Source organism: Ursus arctos, unplaced genomic scaffold, assembly GCF_023065955.2.
Source record: "Ursus arctos isolate Adak ecotype North America unplaced genomic scaffold, UrsArc2.0 scaffold_3, whole genome shotgun sequence".
Taxonomy (NCBI): Eukaryota; Metazoa; Chordata; class Mammalia; order Carnivora; family Ursidae; genus Ursus; species Ursus arctos.
In genome coordinates this window covers 57,418,449-57,438,492 of record NW_026622985.1, presented here as the reverse complement: position 1 = coordinate 57,438,492, position 20,044 = coordinate 57,418,449, and the positions used below count along the sequence as shown (strand labels likewise).

At 46.6% G+C, this 20,044-nt stretch overlaps 1 protein-coding gene across 3 annotated transcripts in view; it reads right to left on the bottom strand.

The window, feature by feature from the left end:
• Nucleotides 1-20,044, bottom strand: part of WIPF3 (WAS/WASL interacting protein family member 3) — an 82,449-nt gene that overhangs the window by 15,697 nt on the left and 46,708 nt on the right. For 2 of the 3 annotated variants that reach the window (XM_057304292.1, XM_057304293.1), the window contains exons 3-5: nt 11,783-11,915; nt 9,352-9,483; nt 2,533-3,306 (exon numbers count right to left, since the gene is read on the bottom strand). In XM_057304292.1, coding sequence (XP_057160275.1) covers nt 2,533-3,306; nt 9,352-9,483; nt 11,783-11,915 — 1,039 coding nt within the window. Of the gene's footprint in view, nt 1-2,532; nt 3,307-9,351; nt 9,484-9,607; nt 9,729-11,782; nt 11,916-20,044 lie in introns of those variants that run through there. The other variant, XM_048212962.2, reaches the window with a different exon arrangement.

Genomic DNA, 20,044 nt, shown 5'->3' with positions numbered 1-20,044 from the left:
TGGTGAATAAAAGGGCTGCCTCTGGGGCTAGGCCGCTTGGGACTGAATTCCAGCTCTCCTGCTGGGATAATGACAACCTCTTTGTGCCTCTGTTTCCTCATCTGTAAAATGGGGATCACAGTACACACGCCTCCTGGGGGTGTTGAGAGGGTTGAATGAATGAAGTCAAGTGGCATGCAGTAGGATTCAGTAAACATTAGCTGCTGCGACAAGATGAACGACGACAGCAACCCTCAGGATCAGAAGGCTGCAGAGTCTGAAGAAAGGGAAGGACTGTCTGTAGACAAGGCACAGAGGGAGGCGAGGCGAGCAAGCTGTGGGGCTTGCTCCTGTCCCCGGGATTCTGCTTACGTGGGTTCCCTGCATTACAGACCCTCTCTTCTCCCTCCAGTCAGCCTAAATCCACCCTCACCCACCACAAAATGTCCACCATTACAGCCTCTTTCTCTCCCCCCTCCCCAGTTGGCTTGAGGCAGAAACTGCCCTCATGTTGTTCGGGGAAACGAAGTTTCGCATCCAAAGACACAAGGAGAGAGGCCAGACAAGCATCTCTTGCTGGCCTTGACTTTACCACTCCGGTCTTCCCCTCCTTGGAACCAGGACCCACTAGGATTTACTTGCTCCCGTAAGCAGACTCAGGGGACGAAGGGCCGACCGTGGCTGCTGAGCTCTCTTCTGGAGGAAAAGCTGCCCTACACGTGGTATGGGTATAACACGGCTGAGCCCCAGCTCCACGCAATGCACTCCAGGCACATTTTCTCACTGAATATTCGTAACAACCCTATGTGAACGGTCTCATTATGGTTTCCATTTGCCAAAAAAGGAAAAAAAAAAGCAAGTTTCAAGAACCATTTAAAAAATGGGCACGAGGTTACCCAGGAATGGGTGGAGAGGCCAGGCTGCGCTCCAGTCTCTCTGAATCTAAGGCACTGTTTTTCTCACCACCCGTGAACACTTCAGAATCATAGGCAGCTCCCCGGGACGAACGCTGGCCCTTATGGCGACCAGTCCGGTGAAAAGAGAATGCCTTGAACCTTCTCTCTTGTGAGCAAGAGCCTTAAAAATATCCTTGCCCTTTGTACCGGGAATTCCTTTTGAGGAAACTGTCCTTTCAAAATATCCAAAAGGTGGATGATAATTACTACAAAAGTATTTCCTGCAATATTAGCCATAATAACAAAAATTAGAATCAGTTTAATACTAGAAATCTGGCCAACGCTGATGATCCTATCAATATGCTTATGAACAAACTTTAGCAACTGGATGAGACTGCTTTAATATAATATTAAATAATTTAATATATATTAAATAATTAAATAATATATATTAAATAAATAATATATATTAAATAATTTAATATAATATTAAATTAAAACAGCATAGAACATTGTATATTCAAAATAAGATTAACTTTGTAGATCTGTAGATATTTTCAGAAAAAAAAATGAAAGGAAATACACGCAAATATGACAGCTTTTATTTCTGGGTGATGTTATTGTAGGTGATTTCTGTTTCTTTCTATTTGCTCTACAGTGAGCTTGTGCTATTTTTAATTTGAGGAAATACATTTAAGAAACCTTCTGCATGAAAAGATTTTCTTAAAGACCAAAGAATATGTGCGTGTGTGAGTGTGGACGTGGGTTGGGGGGGGTGTGGTGTTTATGGGCACGTGTGGATGTGTGTGTGTGGATATGTGTGTATGTGGGTATACTTTCCATTCGGAAGGACAGTAGAGGCGAATGAAGCCTCCCCACTATGTAGAGATCAGTTATGGGCATGCATACTCAATCCAAAACCCTTTCTGCTAGGTATGTGAAGGAATTATTTTTAATTTTTGGCTCAAAATACAGACCCTTAATTTTCTTGAGTCAGCATGAGCACCTGCCAAAAAGAAGACAGAATGCTAATCCAATCTGCTGAGGGCCAATGCAGACTGTGGCTGGGAGCCAGACTAGTAACTCAGGCAAAAATTACACCAGACACCTGGTTCTGGAAACAAACTGCATCCACAGCCCCCTCCACCGCAGACGGGAGATTTGGGCGAATGAACAACAAGAGTAAGAATAAAGAACCCTTCTCTAGAGCTCAATGTTGCCAGGCCCTGCTCCAACAATCACAAGAGGAGGGAACTATTGCTGTCCCCCTTTTACAGATGAGGAGAAGGAAGCAGAGAGGCTAAGTGATTGACCAGAGTCACGCAGCTAGTAATCGCAAGAAGATCAAAGCCAGAATGCATGGCCGGTGGTCTGTATGATCTTGGACAAGTCTTTCAGCCTCCCTCCCCCTTGGTTTCCTGTCTCTAACATGAATACAACAGAAAGTCCCATACAACAAGTTTTATTGTGCTCCATGAGGGGCACTGATAGCTCTGTTCTAAAACAAAATCCAAGAGTTAAGACATCTCAAGGTGTTCCCAAGCGGCTCTTCTCTAGGACCAGACCTCTGGCTGTGTCCCTAGCACCTTCATAATCACTGGCGAGGGTTGAGTGTTCTTCTGATATGGACATCCTGGACCAGAAGACTGGTGCTTACCTGGGCCTCGGCCGGGCCTCTTCTTCTGCAGGAATGGCTGGGATCCTGGAGGGGCCGGCGGTGCCGGCAAGGCCTGCATGCCGGACTTGGGTGGCTGGGCCTGGAAGCTGGGAGACTTGGGGGGCAGTGGGAGTGGGCCTTCAGTGTTGTTGTTAGCTCCTGGCAAAGGAGGTGCAGGCACAGAGGACCTTGGGGTACAGGAGGCATAAAGAGGAGGTGGGGGTGGTGGAGGCGGTGGGGCGGGAGGCTCCCGCACATCTTGGGCAGGGTTGGCAGCATCTGTGCTGAGCCCGGGATACCCACAAGGTGGGAGGAGAGGGAGTGGGGGTGGGATGGGCGGCAGGTGCAAGGGGGCTAGCTGAGGCTTCACGGCCTTGTCACTGAGAACAGAGGCCAGGGGGGGTGGGGGTGGGGTTGGAGGGAGAGGTGGGGGAGGAGGGGGAGGGGGCGGTACAGAGGGGAGAGGGGGTACAACCCCTGGGGGGTTCCCTTTGGTGGGCGGGCCAGGTGGGGACACCAGTGGAGCTTTGGTGGGGGAGGAAGTGGGCAGGGGTGGGGGTAGGGGTGGGGGTAGGGGTGGAGGAGGTGGGGGCGGGGTCGGAGGCGGTGGGGCAGGCATGCTGGGGCGAGGAGGGATTGTCCTGGCAGCGCCATGAGCCTCGGAGGCATTGCCTAGCCTGGGAGATGCAGGGGGGTTAAGTGGGCCACCGATAGTTTTCGTGGGAAGCCGGGGAGAAGGTGCGCGGGAGCCAGGGGCCTGCCCTGTCTTGCCACCTGGAAGTGAAACAAGTTCTGAGTTAGCTCCGAGACGGAGGAAGGAGAAACCCAAGTTTGTGGGCAGTGATGACAGATGCTGTCCAGCATGATGTCCGCGAACTGCACGGCGGATGCTCTCATCCTGCAGGTACACCTGGAAGCCTCAGGGGCAGCAGCTGTCACAAGGGGGCCAGCTAGGCCGGCCCCAGGGTTCCTGCCAGCATCACTGGGCTGTCCTTCTCAGAGATAAGCCCAGGTCCGGCTACCAGACCGTGGTGCAGCTTTCCTGTTCCATCCCACCTCTGCCCTCACCTGCCAAGGGCCCAGGAGTCTCCCGGCCCAGGCACTGGGCTGCTCTCACCTCCTTTGCCCTTCCTCATTTCAAGACTAAGCTCACCCTCATTCACCATTACCCACTAGTCAATCCAGTTGGGGACCCAGCCCTCACATCCTAGTTTGGATCTTCAGGTGGACCAACCAGAAGCTCCTTGCTAGGGAGGTTTTCCTCATTTCCAGCATTTTGTGAACATTCGTTTTCTGCATCAAGATCAGAGGATGAATCATTCTTTGAACATATAAGGTAACTCAGAAGTCAGTGAGAAGACACCATGCCTTGGGGATCCAGGTCCAATGACCTTGAACCTCCCAGTTTCTTTTCTGAAAGTCGCGCCCATTTCCATCAGGCTCTCTGTCTCCTGGTCTCCTGGTCTCCTGGCTTCCTCACCCCACAGACCCACGAGCCCCAACTTGAAACCCAATGCGTCTTTGGAATTCAGCAACAGCACACCCCTCACAGTGATGTGTGTTTGGTGTGCTTCACGGAAGACTGGGGGGAGGTGTTCCCTAGGAGGGGCTTCGTCACCCTTCGCACAAAGCCCTTTCACTGTACTGCTACCTCTTCCCCCTTCGTCCCTCTCTCACCACGGAGGAGAATGTTCCTCTCCCTGTTTAGGAAAGCGTGGAAGTTCTGTGATCACTGCTTAAATGTGTCCTCGGAGCATCACTGTCCACTCAGGAGGCACGTTAAAATACCCCTTCCAAACAAATACAGTGCTCTCCTGAATGGACTTCTGGGGAATACGTCTTTTCCTATTCTCGCACCCTGATACTTTATTACCGCTAGGAAAACATGTGGAGAACACGTGAAAAGATGGTTGCTTCTCCTACCTACAGCTTCCCCCGGCTGTTGCAGAATAAAAACACAGGTTTCAAATCAGATTATAAACTCCAGCATCTGGTGGCGAGTCTGAGCTTTTCAGCTGAGTTGTGTTTACCCAACCAGGTGCAAGATTGAACCCCAAAGGACTCGACGCTGAAAGCCAGGCCAATCAAAGTGGGTGTGGCGGAGGCGACACTGGGGCTGAAACTCAGCGGGCAGGAGGGCGGCATCTGGCCTTCCAAAGCGGATGCCTGCCCCGCCTCTGGCTATGACCTGACGGTTCCCTGGGCAGCACTACTCACTGCAAGTCTCAGTTATGAAATGGCTGCTCTTGAGGCAGGGTGGTGAGGTCACTATTCTTCTGTAGAGGACTTTCTCTGGGGCCATTTGAGAAGAGATATTGTCTTCGTATCCATGCATCTACCCTGTCTGACTTGATCCCCTTGGAGTCTAAGGCAGGTGCTGCCGTAACAGCTGGCTGACCATGACCGGGAGAGAAGGCCCCCATCTGGCCTTTCCAAGGACAGGATCTCCCACCGCAACTCTAACGTTAGACGTTTTATGTGAGGTCTAGGGCAGGTGTCAGGCTCAGGGATTCCTGCTCCAAGGATTCAAGCCTGTTTCCAGAGTACACAGAGATGAAGATGGAGGGCCAAGGCAGTGCCTAACAAGGTAAGGCCTCCCTGCATGCCCACCTGCTCCATGAACTTGAAAGGGCTAACAAGTTTGAGGAGCAAAATCAGCCCCTGAGTAACCAATGCAGACTTTTTAAGTGACTGAGGACACCATGTACCCAAGATTCAAAAACTCCTAGAAGGAGTCAGTTAAAAGTACAGACGCTTCTGTTTACTAAGCAGCCAAGCAAATGAGAAGTGGGCAAACCTACTTTTATCAAGACATGAACAGCAGAGGCAAGGCAGGCACAAATCCTCATCCGGCTTATGTTCATGCCCGCTCCAGGATGAAGCAGAGACCTGGCAGCACGCATTCCAGGTGAGACCCACAGGATGGAGGAACTAACCATGTCAAGTGCAGGCCAGGAAACCAGGTAGCACGGGGCCAGCGGAGAGAGCCAAGGGAAGGAAGTGCCAAGGGAAGGAAGGAGGGGGCTTTCCTTCATAACATAAATGTTAACCCTAGAAATCCAAATAGAAACACAAAAGGAGACCACAAAGCAGGTGGGGGAAAGGCCAGCTTGAGTGCGTCAAGAGCCTGGGGGTAATCAAAAGATGAAATATGTCTTCTTCCTTTAATCTGCGTATGTTTCCAGAAGACATTAGACTGCATGGAAGTCTCATTGCACATTCCATGGAACCCAGTAGCGTTACTCATCCTATCTTATTTTTTAACTTTTTAAAAAAAGATTTTAATTATTTATTGAGAGAGAGAGAATGAACTGGGGGAGGGACAGAGGGGAAGGGAGGAGGAGAAGCTGACTCCCCCGTGAACAGGGAGCCCGATGCCTGGCTGATCCTAGGACCCTGGGATCATGACCTGAGCCAAAGTCAGATGCTTAACCCACTGAGCCACCCAGATGCCCCCCATCTTATTTTAATGATCACTCCGTCAGATCTCTAAGCCAGGTCCACTTTTGAAGACATTTTATAGCTGTATTGCTATAAAGACAAATATAATCTTTGACTCTAAAAGTTCATGGTTGTTTTTTTTTTTTTTTTCCTGATTTTAAAACATACCCAAACATTTTCATGGGCAACCAAAAGTACTGTGAGCACTAGCCTTTGTGCTTTCTGGGCCTAACGGCTCTGAGCAACCATGCTACCCACTCACACATTCCATTCAACAAATATTTACTGAGCACCTACTATGCATCAGGCATTTTTAAGGCAGTGAAAAAAACATAGTTCCTGCCTTCACAGAGCTTACAGCAATACACAAATAAACCAGTAAATATATAATATGTCAGATGGTGAAAAGTAATACAAGAAAACTAAATCCAGGTAGAGGGCATATGGATAAGGGGGTGGGGCTGATATTTTATACGGGTTGACGAATAAAGCCTCACTGATAGGTTGATTGGGTGCCACTTGAGCAGAGACCAAAGGAGGGGAGAGAATGAGCCACGTGGACGCCTGAGGAAGAGTGTTTCTGGTCAAGGGAGCAGTCAGTGCAAAGGCCCTTTGGCAGGAACACGCATGGTGTGTGCAAGAGCAGCAAGGAGGCTACAGATAAAAGACTGGTATCCAAGATCTACAAAGAACTTCTCAAACTCAATACACGAGAAACAAATCAACAAATCATAAAATGGGCAGAAGATATGAACAGACACTTTTCCAATGATGACATACAAATGGCTAACAGACACATGAAAAAATGTTCAAAATCATTAGCCATCAGGGAAATTCAAATCAAAACCACACTAAGATACCACCTTACGCCAGTTAGAATGGCAAAAATTGACAAGGCAAGAAACAACAATTGCTGGAGAGGATGTGGAGAAAGGGGATCCCTCCTACATTGTTGGTGGGAATGCAAGTTGGTACAGCCACTCTGGAAAACAGTGTGGAGGTCCCTTAAAAAGTTAAAAATTGAGCTACCCTATGATCCAGCCATTGCACTACTGGGTATTTACCCCAAAGATACAGACGTAGTAAAGAGAAGGGCCATATGCACCCCAATGTTCATAGCAGCAATGTCCACAATAGCTAAATCGTGGAAGGAACCGAGATGCCCTTCAACAGATGACTGGATTAAGAAGCTGTGGTCCATATATACAATGGAATATTACTCAGCTACCAGAAAGAACGAGTTCTCAACATTTGCTGCAACATGGATGGGACTGGAGGAGATAATGCTAAGTGAAATAAGTCAAGCAGAGAAAGACAACTATCATATGATTTCTCTCATCTATAGAACATAAGAACTAGGAAGATCGGTAGGGGAAGAAAGGGATAAAGAAAGGGGGGTAATCAGAAGGGGGAATGAAGCATGAGAGACTATGGACTCCGAGAAACAAACTGAGGGCTTCAGAGGGGAGGGGGTGGGGGAATGGGATAGGCTGGTGATGGGTAGTAAGGAGGGCACGTATTGCATGGTGCACTGGGTGTTATACGCAACTAAGGAATCATCGAACTTTACATCAGAAACCAGGGATGTACTGTACGGTGACTAACATAATATAATAAAAAAACATTAAAAAAAAAAGAGCAGCAAGGAGGGCCATGTGGCTGGAAGGGAGGGTGTGTGCTAGCAAGAGAGGTAGGGAACAACATAAGAGAGGTAGCAAAGGCCAAAGTCCTCTTCTCTGAATGACCAGGAGGCTGATGGAAGGATTCTGAGAGAGGACAGCCATGGTCTGACTTACTCTGACATGGCACCCAGTCCATGCATCTACTTATTGGCTCTGTCCTTGAGCTACCATCCTGTAGCAGGCATCATCACCCACTGCGTCGTGGATTTCCATCTCCTCTACAGAAATTGATCCGTGTCTTCACAGAGCGGCTCAAGCATTGGACACTTGTGTCCTAGTGTTGACAGGTAGGAATGGAGACGAGCTGGCTTCCTTTGGCTGGTCCCTGTTAAAACTGAGTGGGGACAGTTTCTCCTACCTTTACTTCTATGGAGAGAAACTAGTGGACATTTTATATTGCACAGGATGTTTATTTGATATCACTCAAGCATTTTGAAAAAGAAGGCAGCACTGGGACATGCCAACCCTCTTTGCTAAACCCTTAGCAAAAAAGAGGAAAAACAATGGCCTCTGAGAAGGTTCAAATTGGATCTCAAAGCATCCTAGAGCCCTTGTCTTTGCTGGATTTTATCAGTAGGCGACAGCAGCAAATGCACCCCACTATGTCAAACAGCCACAGAGCCCACTGAAAAGGTTAGCAAACCCCACGGCAGAAGATTCTATACCAGCAATGTTTGGGGCTTCATATTCCCTGATTAACACAATTCTTGGTGTTTATTTCCGCTTGCTGGCTAAAGAGAATAATAATAGGAAAAACACTTAATATATATTTGCCCAATTTTAATGCAATGCTTTCAAAATATCTGATACCCACTAACACACAGATGACTGTAGTAGACTGACTGCAGAAATGGCCTTGATTATCCACTCACTTCTGATTTCATAATCTTTGAAATGTGATTTTGCAGATCCTCTCATCAAGGAGTGAGGTGTCTTCTCCCCCCCCCCCCCCCCGCCTTGTTTCTGGGCTGTTCCGTGGCTTGGATAAGAGGATGTGGTAGGAAGTAATACTGTGCCAACTCCACGACTAAGCCTTAAGAGACCTTATATACTTTTGTCCTCTCTGTTGAAACCCTGGCACTAACAGGAAAAACAATCCCAAATAGCCTGCTGGATACTGAGAGACCATATGGACGTGTCAGGCCAGTCATCTCAGCTGAGGCACCAAAGATTAAGAAATATAAGATTAGTAAAAGCTACCTACCCAAGCTGTACGTACCAGAGGGAGCCCCGCTGAGACGACCCTAAATTGCCAACCACAGAACTGTAAGCTAGATACATGGTTGTTTAAGGTCCCTAAGTTTTAGGGTATTTTGTTATACTGCAATACCTAACAGACAACAATGACTGATACATTATGGTGATACCGTTAAAATTTTTCTGAAGTGCTTTATACCTTTTGTCTATACTTTGTAGTCTGGGCCCCAATCACACCATTGCTAAACACTACACACTGTGGCCAGTCCTTCTTCAATTATTACAATGGCATGATTTAAACGGGATGATGATTTACAAGATCCCTTGAGAACAATGGTTTGGATACTTCCAGGGCATACTCCCAAATCCATGATCTCCTGCTCTACAACTTTTCACTAAAAACATGTCACAGTCCTCATGGCTCATGAGGATTGCCCAGGTGGTTTTACACATTAAGGAGAGAACAATCACGAGGTAGCCAGTCTGAATTCTCCCTTACCTGCCACATCCCTCTGGCCGGCTGGTCTCAACACGGGAAAGCCACCAGCAAACAGATCTCCCAGGCTTGGGGGTGTGCTTCCGCCTCGAGAGTTTGCAGACCCTCCTCCTTCTTTGTTGGTTCCTTTAGAATCTTTGCAGAGAAGAGGCAAGCAGATGAGGACTTGTGAGCAGAGCTGAGCAGCCCGTTCTCAGCCCGGGGCCGTGATCCAACAGCGCCTGGGGCAGCCTTCTCATTTTCCCACCTCCAGCCTTACCCTTCCAGTGGGCATCTTTCCCAGACCCCTGTGCCTGGTTACCCCGCAGACTCATGTGCTCACGCCTGTCTGCTACTCTCTCTGGACCGACCCAGGAACTGACCGTCGGTAGCTGAGCACCCTGAAAAGTGACCCAAACAAAGGGACCTAAATGCTACCATTCCACAGATGCCAGTGGGGGAACTGTCAGGACCTTTCCAATGAGAACACCCAAACATTGTAGGTGTAGTTGCTAGCCCTATTTTTAACTCGACTGTTGTTGTGGGAGGACCAGACAGAGAAAACCCACAGATTTAGTTGCAGTCAGTAATTCTAACTTCTTGTCCACAGAGTCTGGCCCAGGACTGCAAGGAGGAAGTGAAGGTCTACAGTGATTGGTACTTTGGCATTTTCCTTCTCTGTCTCGCCAGCTCTTGCACCCTGAGCCCCACATCCTTCCCTGCATCTTTTCTTCTACAGAAGAGCAAGCTCGTAACACCCTGGGGGAGAGGCGTCACTAATTCCAGCCCAGCAGATGTGTGTGATTGCCCACTCCATACAATGAGAAGACATTCAGCTTAGATAAGAATTCCTAGCAAGGGGGCGCCTGGGTGGCACAGCGGTTAAGCGTCTGCCTTCGGCTCAGGGCGTGATTCCGGCGTTATGGGATCGAGCCCCACATCAGGCTCTTCCGCTATGAGCCTGCTTCTTCCTCTCCCACTCCCCCTGCTTGTGTTCCCTCTCTCGCTGGCTGTCTCTATCTCTGTCGAATGAATAAATTAAAAAAAATTAAAAAAAAAAAAAAAAGAATTCCTAGCAAGAAATGTTCACAGCCTGAAGCTAACTTACACAGAGGTATCAGGGCCCACTGGGGGATGAATGTGTTTAGATTATTCTGAGTATTAATATATATGACCTACAAACTGGAATGATTAGGGAGTGAGTGTTCCAATCAAATGGGTTATCTGGTAACTGGGCTTAACCAATGATAACTGGGCTTAACCAACGAGTGGGTCTGACCAGAAACTAATTTTTATTGCAATTGTTGAAAATATTTCTTAAAATAAGTTATCTATCCCTGTATACGAAAACGTATAATTATAGATACTAGATATAATTATTTTTTACGACTATCTTTGAGAATTACCACCATGTGCATCACTGAAAACTATATGAAGACATAATAAGAGATGACATTGATAAATAATTCTGCATAGATTATTTCAACCTTCAGCAATCTTGACAAAAAAAAAAAAAGCAGGTATTATTTTTACCTCCCCCATTTTGTAGATGAGTGGACCGAATCCCAGAGAAATTCCCCGATGTGCCCAGCAGCAGACTCGGGACTCAGCATGGGTCATGGGACCCAAGCGCTGGGCCCTTCTTACTCTATACATAGAAAGCTGCAGTCATAGGGTCCTAGGAGAGAATTCTGAAAAAATTTTTTTTCCTTGCGGACACAAAAACTTGGCATACTTTAATGTTGAGACTCAAATTTTTGTCTCGACGAGTCCTCTCAACGAGGACTAGGTGGACTTCGGGTAAGCCATCTTCAGAACGCACCTCACCGTGGATGAACACAGAGTGGAATACCCAGATAATGGAATATTAGTCAACAGTAAAAAGACGTAAAGACCTGGCACACGCTACAGCGTGGGTGAACTTCAAAAACATTATGCTAGGTGAAGGAGCCAGTCACAAAAGGCCACGTATTGTATGATTCTGTTCACGTGACTATCCCAAAGACGCAAATCCATAGGGACAGACAGTAGACTGAGCAGCTGCCAGGGCCTGGGGGAGGGAAGGGGAAGTGACATGTAACGGGTGTGGGGTTTCCTTTCGGGGTGATGAAAATGTTCTGAAATTAGACCGAGGTGATGTTTGCAACCACACTGTGAAGGTACAAATGCCACTGAATTGGACACTTTAAACGGTTAAAATGGTGAATTTTATATTATGTGTATTTTATCACAATTAAAAAAAAAGTTATCCCACCATGTTTTTGCTTGTTTGTTTAGCATTTGAACAGTGGTAGAAGATATGCTCTAAACCATCTGTAGATGTGGAAAGGGAGCTCTGATTCTCTCTCCTGCATGACCTGTACATTGTGCAAGTCTGCGATGGCCCAAAGTGCATCCTGGGTAACAAGTGTGGTCCCCTTGACTCATGGCAGGCCCGGCCCAGCTGCTCACTTACTCTCAATCTGTGGGGCACTTCGGTCATTGATCTGTGTGACTTTCCGTAGGCGAGTTCCTTGCTGGATATCAGCCAGCAGTGCACTCCGACCTTTGGGGTCTGCCTTTCTCAAGTTGGGAGTGTCTGCACCTACCTGTAAGGGAATAAGAGGGATTTGATGATAACTGCACATAGTATCATAATTTACTTTCTGCTAGTACAACCTCCTCGACTCCACTCCCTTCTGCCTATAAAAGGCTTTGAATTCATACAGCTCCTCGGGGCTCTTTTCTATCTGCTAGCTGGGCTGCAGCCCGGTTTCATGAATCATTGAATAAAATCAGATCTTTAAAATTTGCTCAGTTGAATTTTGTTTTCGACATTTCCACTGTAGCTTGGGCTGACATGGCAGGGGCGTCCATGGGCTCACAGAACCAGGGAGCACCAGAAAGAACAGATGCAGGTTGGGGGCAAATAAGGGGGAGGGGTAGGTGCACTGGGAGACACAGCCGGGAGGAAGCACAGAAGGTTCATACCATATGCACGGAGACCTGGTTAAACGGTTCTTGAAGCCAGAAATACTTCTTAGCACCTGCTGAATAAGAGCTACCATGTGTCTTTAGTTTTCAGCTGAAATATCACAACTTCAGAGGCCTTTTCTAACCCTCCAGTCTAAGAAAGGCCCCCCAGTGTTCTCTCTTAGGGTACCATCTTCCTTTTTCCTTTGCAACTTCTATCACCTTGTATAAATTTATATTTATCTTTCCTTATGGAAAATGTCCATTTGCGGTTATGAGTTGAAGGTTCGCCACCCCCACAGGACTCTATGTCAGGAAAAAGACCTAGTTTGTTTTGTTCACGAATGCATTTCTAGAGAGTATAATGGGACCTGGCTGCAGATAAGCACCGTGACTATTCACCAGACGAATGAATGAGTGAACTAGACCCAGGATGTCTATAATACACTGGCCTTGCCTTCAAGGGCACATGGGTGTGCCAGGGAGATGGGACACATGTGCATGGAATTAAGCCACTACCTAATGCAGCACGTGACGTAAGTCCCACAGACAGGAAGGCTACCAAGAGTTCAGAAAAGGCTACAAGGAAGATACGAGACTTTAAGATGGTCCTCGAAGTACAGAGAGGATTTACAAATCCTTGCTATAGCCATTTTCTGTTCAGAAAAGGACAGTTCGGCTTTGTTGACAATACAGTCCGAGACTCTCCAGTGTCACAGACTAGAAACAAGGACAATTGCGGTTTTAGCTAAAATGTGCTGAGAGCGCATTTTCACTGGCTGACTCTACCGCATTGGTGATGCATCTTCAAGGGCTTTGAAGGGTGTAAGCTTCAAAACTGGGTTCTTGTTGCCCGGAAACATGCTTTTTTCACCCTTGAGGGGGACTCATGGATCATGGTCAATAATAGAGCGATAAGCAAAGGGCCCCAACCCTAAAGATACATGTTTTTTAGAATGCGTTATTAATGCACATGTACAGCAGGGATTTTCTCATACAACATGCTTTTTAAAAGTCTCTCTACGTGAATCATTAATATCAATAAATCATTTTAAACTGCAAAGTTTTAAGATCTTTAAAGTCTCTCATTAAGAATAAAGAGCCAACAGAAATATCACGACCCTTGTCAAGAGGGTATGAACGTTTTTGCAAAAACCTAGCATGACCATCTCAGGCATGTATTATGGTCAGGGATTAGGGGGACAGAGTGCTTTGTAGCTTTCTTCCTAGTTACAAGATAAATCGCACACTGAATTATGATGATAGCCATGGTCCAACTCAGGTGACAGCCTTGGGGAAGGTGAAGGTTAGAACGGTGTGTTCTTCTGCTTAAACATGCAGCTGGACGCATGAACAAACCTTATAGCTAATAATTCTGGGGGTGGGAGTGGGTCATCTCATCTAATTTAAGCTTGACTGTTTATTACTGAAATGTATCCCCTACTCCCCAACCTTGCCCATCCCAAGCTTTTCAGGTGAGTGCTGTGAAGAAGGTTATATGTCCTTGGAATAATTATTTAAATTTGAGTACCTACTTAGCACAGGCCTCAATAGGTTCTTGACGATGCCACATCACAGATTTGTGGATAAACATCTTCCAAATCATCAGGAGGCTATCACGAGTCCCACCATGAGTACATGCTGCAGTTCAATTTGCTGGACTGAATTTAACCTTCCTTCTTTGACTTCTAGGCTTCCGCACCTGCTGCACTGTCGCCCTGATGACTTTCCACTAGAGGGCTCTCCCTCCCCTGATACTGAGATGGTATCAGTCAATCCTCTCCTCTGAGCTCGAGAGCCAGTAACCTCAGGGCTAGGGCGACCCTAGAGATTTGGCTTAATGGGTTTTATACAAAAGGACATCCAAGGACATATTCATTTGCACACTGAAAACTGTATTATACAGTGACAGTCGTTTCTCTACTCCACCTGTAATATTTATGAACAATTCACTCATAATCTGCTTTCTTAAAAAAAAACCAAGAAGTCTTGTTACTGTGGTTACAGGGTACAGGAACAGAAAAGAGAAGATGTCCAGATATTCACTCGTTCTTTTATTCTATGCAAATCCTGGTTACTAGCAACTTCATTAAAAGTATAATCCACAGAGAGAAAGCCACTCCTGGACACTTTTCCTGCGGTAATATAGCCACCAAACATGCCTTCCTCACCGTGCGGGCACGTGCGTGTGTGCAAACACATGCACACAAACACACACACTCACTCAGGAAACCAAAAACATTACTTCAATGTTCATTCTTGTCCTTTCTCGACATTGCTAATGAGTGTGACGATCTTGAGTTCTACATAAACCTTTTGTGGACTCCGTTCCCCCACAGTGAGCTCCAAATGGAATGGTTTGGATCCTAAAAAGAGGCAAAGTGGCAGACGAGCAGTGCGAATGAGCCCATCCCGAGCCACCCACAGGCTGAAGAACTGAAATCAAGCCGTAAGATCACAAAGACAAAAACTGACTGACAGTCCGAACAGAGCCCAGGGTGCAGAAGTGTCTGTTCTCCCATCTTGATAAATTAGAAAAGCTTTTGCATGTCCCTTTGTCATCCCAGCAGATGAGGTGATCCGGTTTCAGTGTGGTTGGGGGGGGGGTGGATGGCAGTCCAGCCCAGAAATGCATGTCCTGCTGTTTGTCACTCTGCCACCGTATGCCTGGCATTTCTGCATCTCATACCGATTTCTGTGACAAGCACGAATACAAAAAAAATCCAGCCGGTTAATCCAAATCTAGCAGGTTGTTTGTCTCAGGATGATCTAAACCCCATCATCTTCATACCGTTTCAGCTCTGCACCTTCCAAAAGGTGCACTCTCCAATGTGGCTGTTAAGCCTAAAATTAGCTCTCAGGTTTCCAGGCACCCAGCCTGCTCGTTACCTTGGCCCTCAGCCCACTCCTGCCTTCCACACTTGGGGGCAGACAGCTCTCAGCAGCCAGGGTACTTGGATTTCAGGACCAAACCTGAGTCCCCAGGCCAGCCCGAACGGCACTGCCTCCCCCTGCCACGACCATCTTGCTGGAGGAGAACACAGACAGCCTGGGATCCGAAAGAGAAACATGAAATATTTTCAGAGAAAAAGCACACAATGTTCCCTACACCCCAAATGTGCTTAAGTGAGGCAGTTCCAGAATGAGGTGTACCGGGATCTAACAGTGTTAGGTCTCATTTTCAGAAATCCAAATATGCAATTAAAATCCACAGCACAAAGAATGGAACCTCCTTTCCTAAAGCCTGGTTTCCTGAACAACAGCGCACAGACCGTGCCGTTCCCTAGAGTACCCAGCCGCCTCGCAAAGCGCCACTTCCTTTACCAGGAGGGTGAAAACAGCACAACAGGTCCAAAATGGAGCCACCTGCCCCTCCAAGACAGCAAACCAAGACTTAATTTTAGTTTCAGCCCCTCTCAGGAATGTGACCTTTACCCAGTCAGGCCGGGGTGACCCCACCAGCACTAGTGAGGTAATGTGGGTGACTGACCCCTGCCCTTCCCTCTGCCCTTCACCTTGCCTGAAATATTCCTTTCTTTTATGACGTCCCTGTCCCACCTGCTTTCTGCCTTTATTTATTTATTTTTAAAAAGACTTTACTTTTCTGTTTGAGAGAGAGAGAGAGAGAGAGAGAGAGAGAGATCACGAGCAGGGGGTAGAGGTAGAGGGAGAACCAGGGTCCCCGCTGAGCAGGGAGCCTGATGCAGGACTCGATCCCAGGACCCTGCGATCATGACCCCGGCCGAAGGCAGACGCTTAACTGCCTGAGCCACCCAGGTGCCCCCCACCTTTCTGCCTTTAAAAACCTTCCATTTGGTACAGCTCCTCATACCTCCCTTCTAGTCATTAGATGGGATGGTCCTCGATTCCTGAATTGTTGGATAAAATCAATTAGCTCTTTAAGTTTACCCAGGTGAATTTTGTGTTTTAACAGGAGGCAAAGCAGAGTTAGGGCTCTTCCGTTGGAGCGCTAGGTGGGTCTGTTCCTATTCTCTACACCCTCAGAGAAGTCCATCCCCGGACTCATCTCCTCCCCTGGAATGGCCAGCTGCTGTATGCCAGCAGCCACCTCCCTGCCCAAGGGCCTGGAGCCATCTCGGACCTTCCCTCTTCCTCGTTCCCTACAGCTACTCAAACACAAACTCCTATTGATTCTTCCTGAGCGATCTTTCCAGAACCTGGCTCCTTTTCTCCATCTCTGCAATGTTGACTCAACGCAGGTGGTGGGGTTCAGCCCAGGCTGCCTCCGAATATGCCACTTCGGCATATTGATTATTTTGAAATAAATTTACATAAAAAACAGCCAATGCGAGGACACTGAACATCCTTTGTTCCTGTTAGTGGGAAAGAAATTTCCCATGTGAAAAGTAACCCCCTTGTACCAGGAGGAAAGGAGGCGTTCTTAGCCCCAGAGATAGGAATTCAAGACCGAGAGGGCTGTATAAACAAAACTTGTTACTTCTTTGCTAATTTACTACCCCAAGCCCAAACTTCTTTGTCTTCTCAACACTTAAAAATTTTTTTTTTTGTTTGAGAGAGAGAGAGAGAGAAAGCGTGTGCGGGGTTGGGGGGAGAGGGGTAGAGGGAGAGAAAGAGAGAGTCTTAAGCAGGAGCCTGATGGGGGCTCCATCTCAGGACCCGGAGATCATGACCTGAGCTGAAATCAAGAGTCAGCCACTTAACCAACTGAGCCATCCAGACGCCATTGTCTTGTCAACTCTTTACAAACTTACTGTTTCTTTGTCTAAAAGGTCTAAAAGCTGCCTGCTTTGGTGACTTTGTTGAGTCTCCTATTTCTATGAGCTCCTATACATAAAAATACATGTTTCTCCTGTTACTCTGTCTTATGTCAATTTAATTATTAGACCAGCCACAGTACCTAGAGGGGGAGAAAGGAAAACTTTCCCGCCCCTCCACAGGCCACCATCACCTTGGGATTCCATCCCCTGGCCTTCATGCCTCCTGTCTTCTTGCTCTCCCTCACTCGGTTCTCAGGATGACCTGTATAAGGCCCATGTCACCTGTCATGTCCCTCCCCACCATAAAACTTTCTGCTGGCTCCCCACTGCCCTCAGGAGCAAGTTCAAATCCCTTCACACTGTGCAAGGCCCTCCACTTCTCAGGCATTCCATGCTGGAGCTACTCTCTGCTGCTCTTTTTACACTTGTCTCTTGAATCAGACTTCCGGTCCTGGAAGGCCAGGTGAAGAGCCCTTTTTTTTTCCAGAGCAACATGTTCACCCTTAGCACAGTACCTGCCACCCAGATCATGTCACTCTGCTCAAAACTTGCAGTGTTTTTCCATCTCATTTGGGAGAAAAAACTTAAAGCCCTTTAATATGGTCTGCTGGGCTTATCTGCATTTCGGTATGCTGCTCTGAGTTTACCTATCAATGCCAGCATTTTCCTAACCACCAGTGTTATAAAGCAGTTCCACCGCAGGGCAATCTCTCCCTAACTACGAGTTGTAGTTGTGGTACTCGTTTTTAGCAACGCTGAGAATTTTGATTTTAATATGAATTGCAAGTCCCTTCAATAGGGAATAATCAGAAGGAAATGGAAGAATACAGGCTGGCAATGGGAAGAGCAGCAATAAAGAAACAGGGAGAAAGAGCGATCTGAGGTGTGTACAAACTGGGCCCACGGATGGGTTTAAGAGGCGGGGATTAGACTTAACTCTACCAGAGCTATGAATTTAAAAAGGCAGTCAACTTCTGGATAGTGGATTGGACACTGGACAAAAACACACTTTAAATTCACGTGATAGTTATTTTATCTGCATCACAGTAAAATGAATTTGTAAGTCGTTCACAGGAATTGCTGGAGAGAGCGACCCCGAAAAGAGGGCAAATAGAAAGCAGTAGAGCAAACCTGGTGGTTATTAATATCACTCAATAATATATAAGATTTGGGTGTTGACTCTGCACCATTGGACTAGGAGTTGGGGATACCGTATGGGCAAGACTGTGAGGATTCTGTCCTCAGGGAGTGTATCTATGTGTGTGTGTTTGTGTGTGTATGTATATACGTGTATATGTGTGTGTATATGTATATTGCATACATGTACATATATATATATACATATACAGGGATCTTCTGCTATTTGAAAGTTCATGTTACTTCACTTTTACAAAAAAACGTACATTAGCACCTACTTTTGCTAAACACAAGAAACCAGAAAAGGATTTTTGCTTTTGCAAAAAAAAAAGGCGAAAAGCGAAAATAGCGTTCAGCATTTGTTTTGCAGTGAGGCTTACAGAAGCAGCGTGGACCCCGAGCAGCCAAAGCAGCACCACCGAGCTCCCCGCCGAGAAGCACGCTCAGCATCTTAGCATGGAGCTGCCTGGCTTTGAACTGTGTCTGTGGGCACCTGTGTTTTAGCTCGATTTATTTTGTGCCCCTGTTAGCAAGATGTGTCCTAAGGTATCAGAAAAGCCTAAGAGAGGTTATATTTTGGGTTTGGGAATGCTCAAAAGTGGTTCTAGATAAATTAATGGTAATTGCTTCCACAATTTACAGCATTTTGACTTACAAAAGGTTTCATAGGAACTCTACTGCCAGACAGCGGGGTAAATTTGCATTCCTAGTTATTGATTTTCTGGACCTGAGCCTCTGAACCAGTCTCCAGAGCTAGGATCCCAATGTACCTTCAAGGCTGCCCTCAGATAACTGTATGAAAGGCATTCACTGTCTGACTCTCCTCAAACTGCTGCAGTGACTCTTCATTCTGAACCAAATCAAGGAATCTAGCCATACTTTCCCAAGGAATCTTTCAACCTTATTTTGTATTTCTTGTTGAGTTTAAACTGCTCCGGATGTCTCCTGTGTTTCATTTCTCCTTCTAAGCCTGTGCTCATGCTTCTGCCTCTTCTGGGAATGCTCCCCCGGCCCCAGACCTGCCGACCTGCCCAACCTTTTACTTCTCTTTTAGGCTTCACATCAAAAACAGTTTCCTTACAAAATCTTTTTTTTCTTTTGAACTTCTTCAAATTAATTTTTTCCTTGTATGATTCACACATCTCCTCCAAAGCACACCGGAATTCTCTACAGCACTACTCAGGTCTTTCAAATATTGAAGTTTTTATATACTGCCCTTTCCCCTTATTTATTGTTTATCTTTACTCTGGGATTCCCTTCATATGACGTTCTAGAAAAGGCAAAACTAGAGACAAGGTAAACATATCAGGCATTCTTAGGAGCAGGGAGGTTCAATCTGTGAAACACTTCCCAGGATACTTTGAGGACAGGCAACTGCCATCATGCATTTGCCAAAAGCCATAAAACTTTATAGCCTAAACAGTAAACCGTATGCACGTGAATAAAAATAATCATTTAGGAAGTTGCTGTATCCCAGGAAAGAATGCAGAATGTGACACAATTATCAAGCCGTGTTACCAATGAATGAAATAATCCCCCTGCACCCTGTATGAACAAAAGACACTGATGCACGTAAATTTGTAAATGAGTCAAAATTTTTCAGAATTAAGGCAAAGGAATTGCATATAAATCCTAGACTCTATATGATCCCGTTATTTAACACTGAGGTACTGGCTAACAATTCTGAAACTGCTATCCAAGTATACTGGTGTCCTGGAACGGGACAATTCATAGGGGACAAATGGCGGCTGCGAGGCATCTCACTGTTGGAGGAAGAAGTTAAGGATGAGTGAGAAGAAAAAGTGCAAAGGTCCAGATGAACGCGCAGCAATCAGGAGGCACAGGACACAGTGCTGGACAGAGTGTTGCCAGAGTTTGCCCTGAGGGTC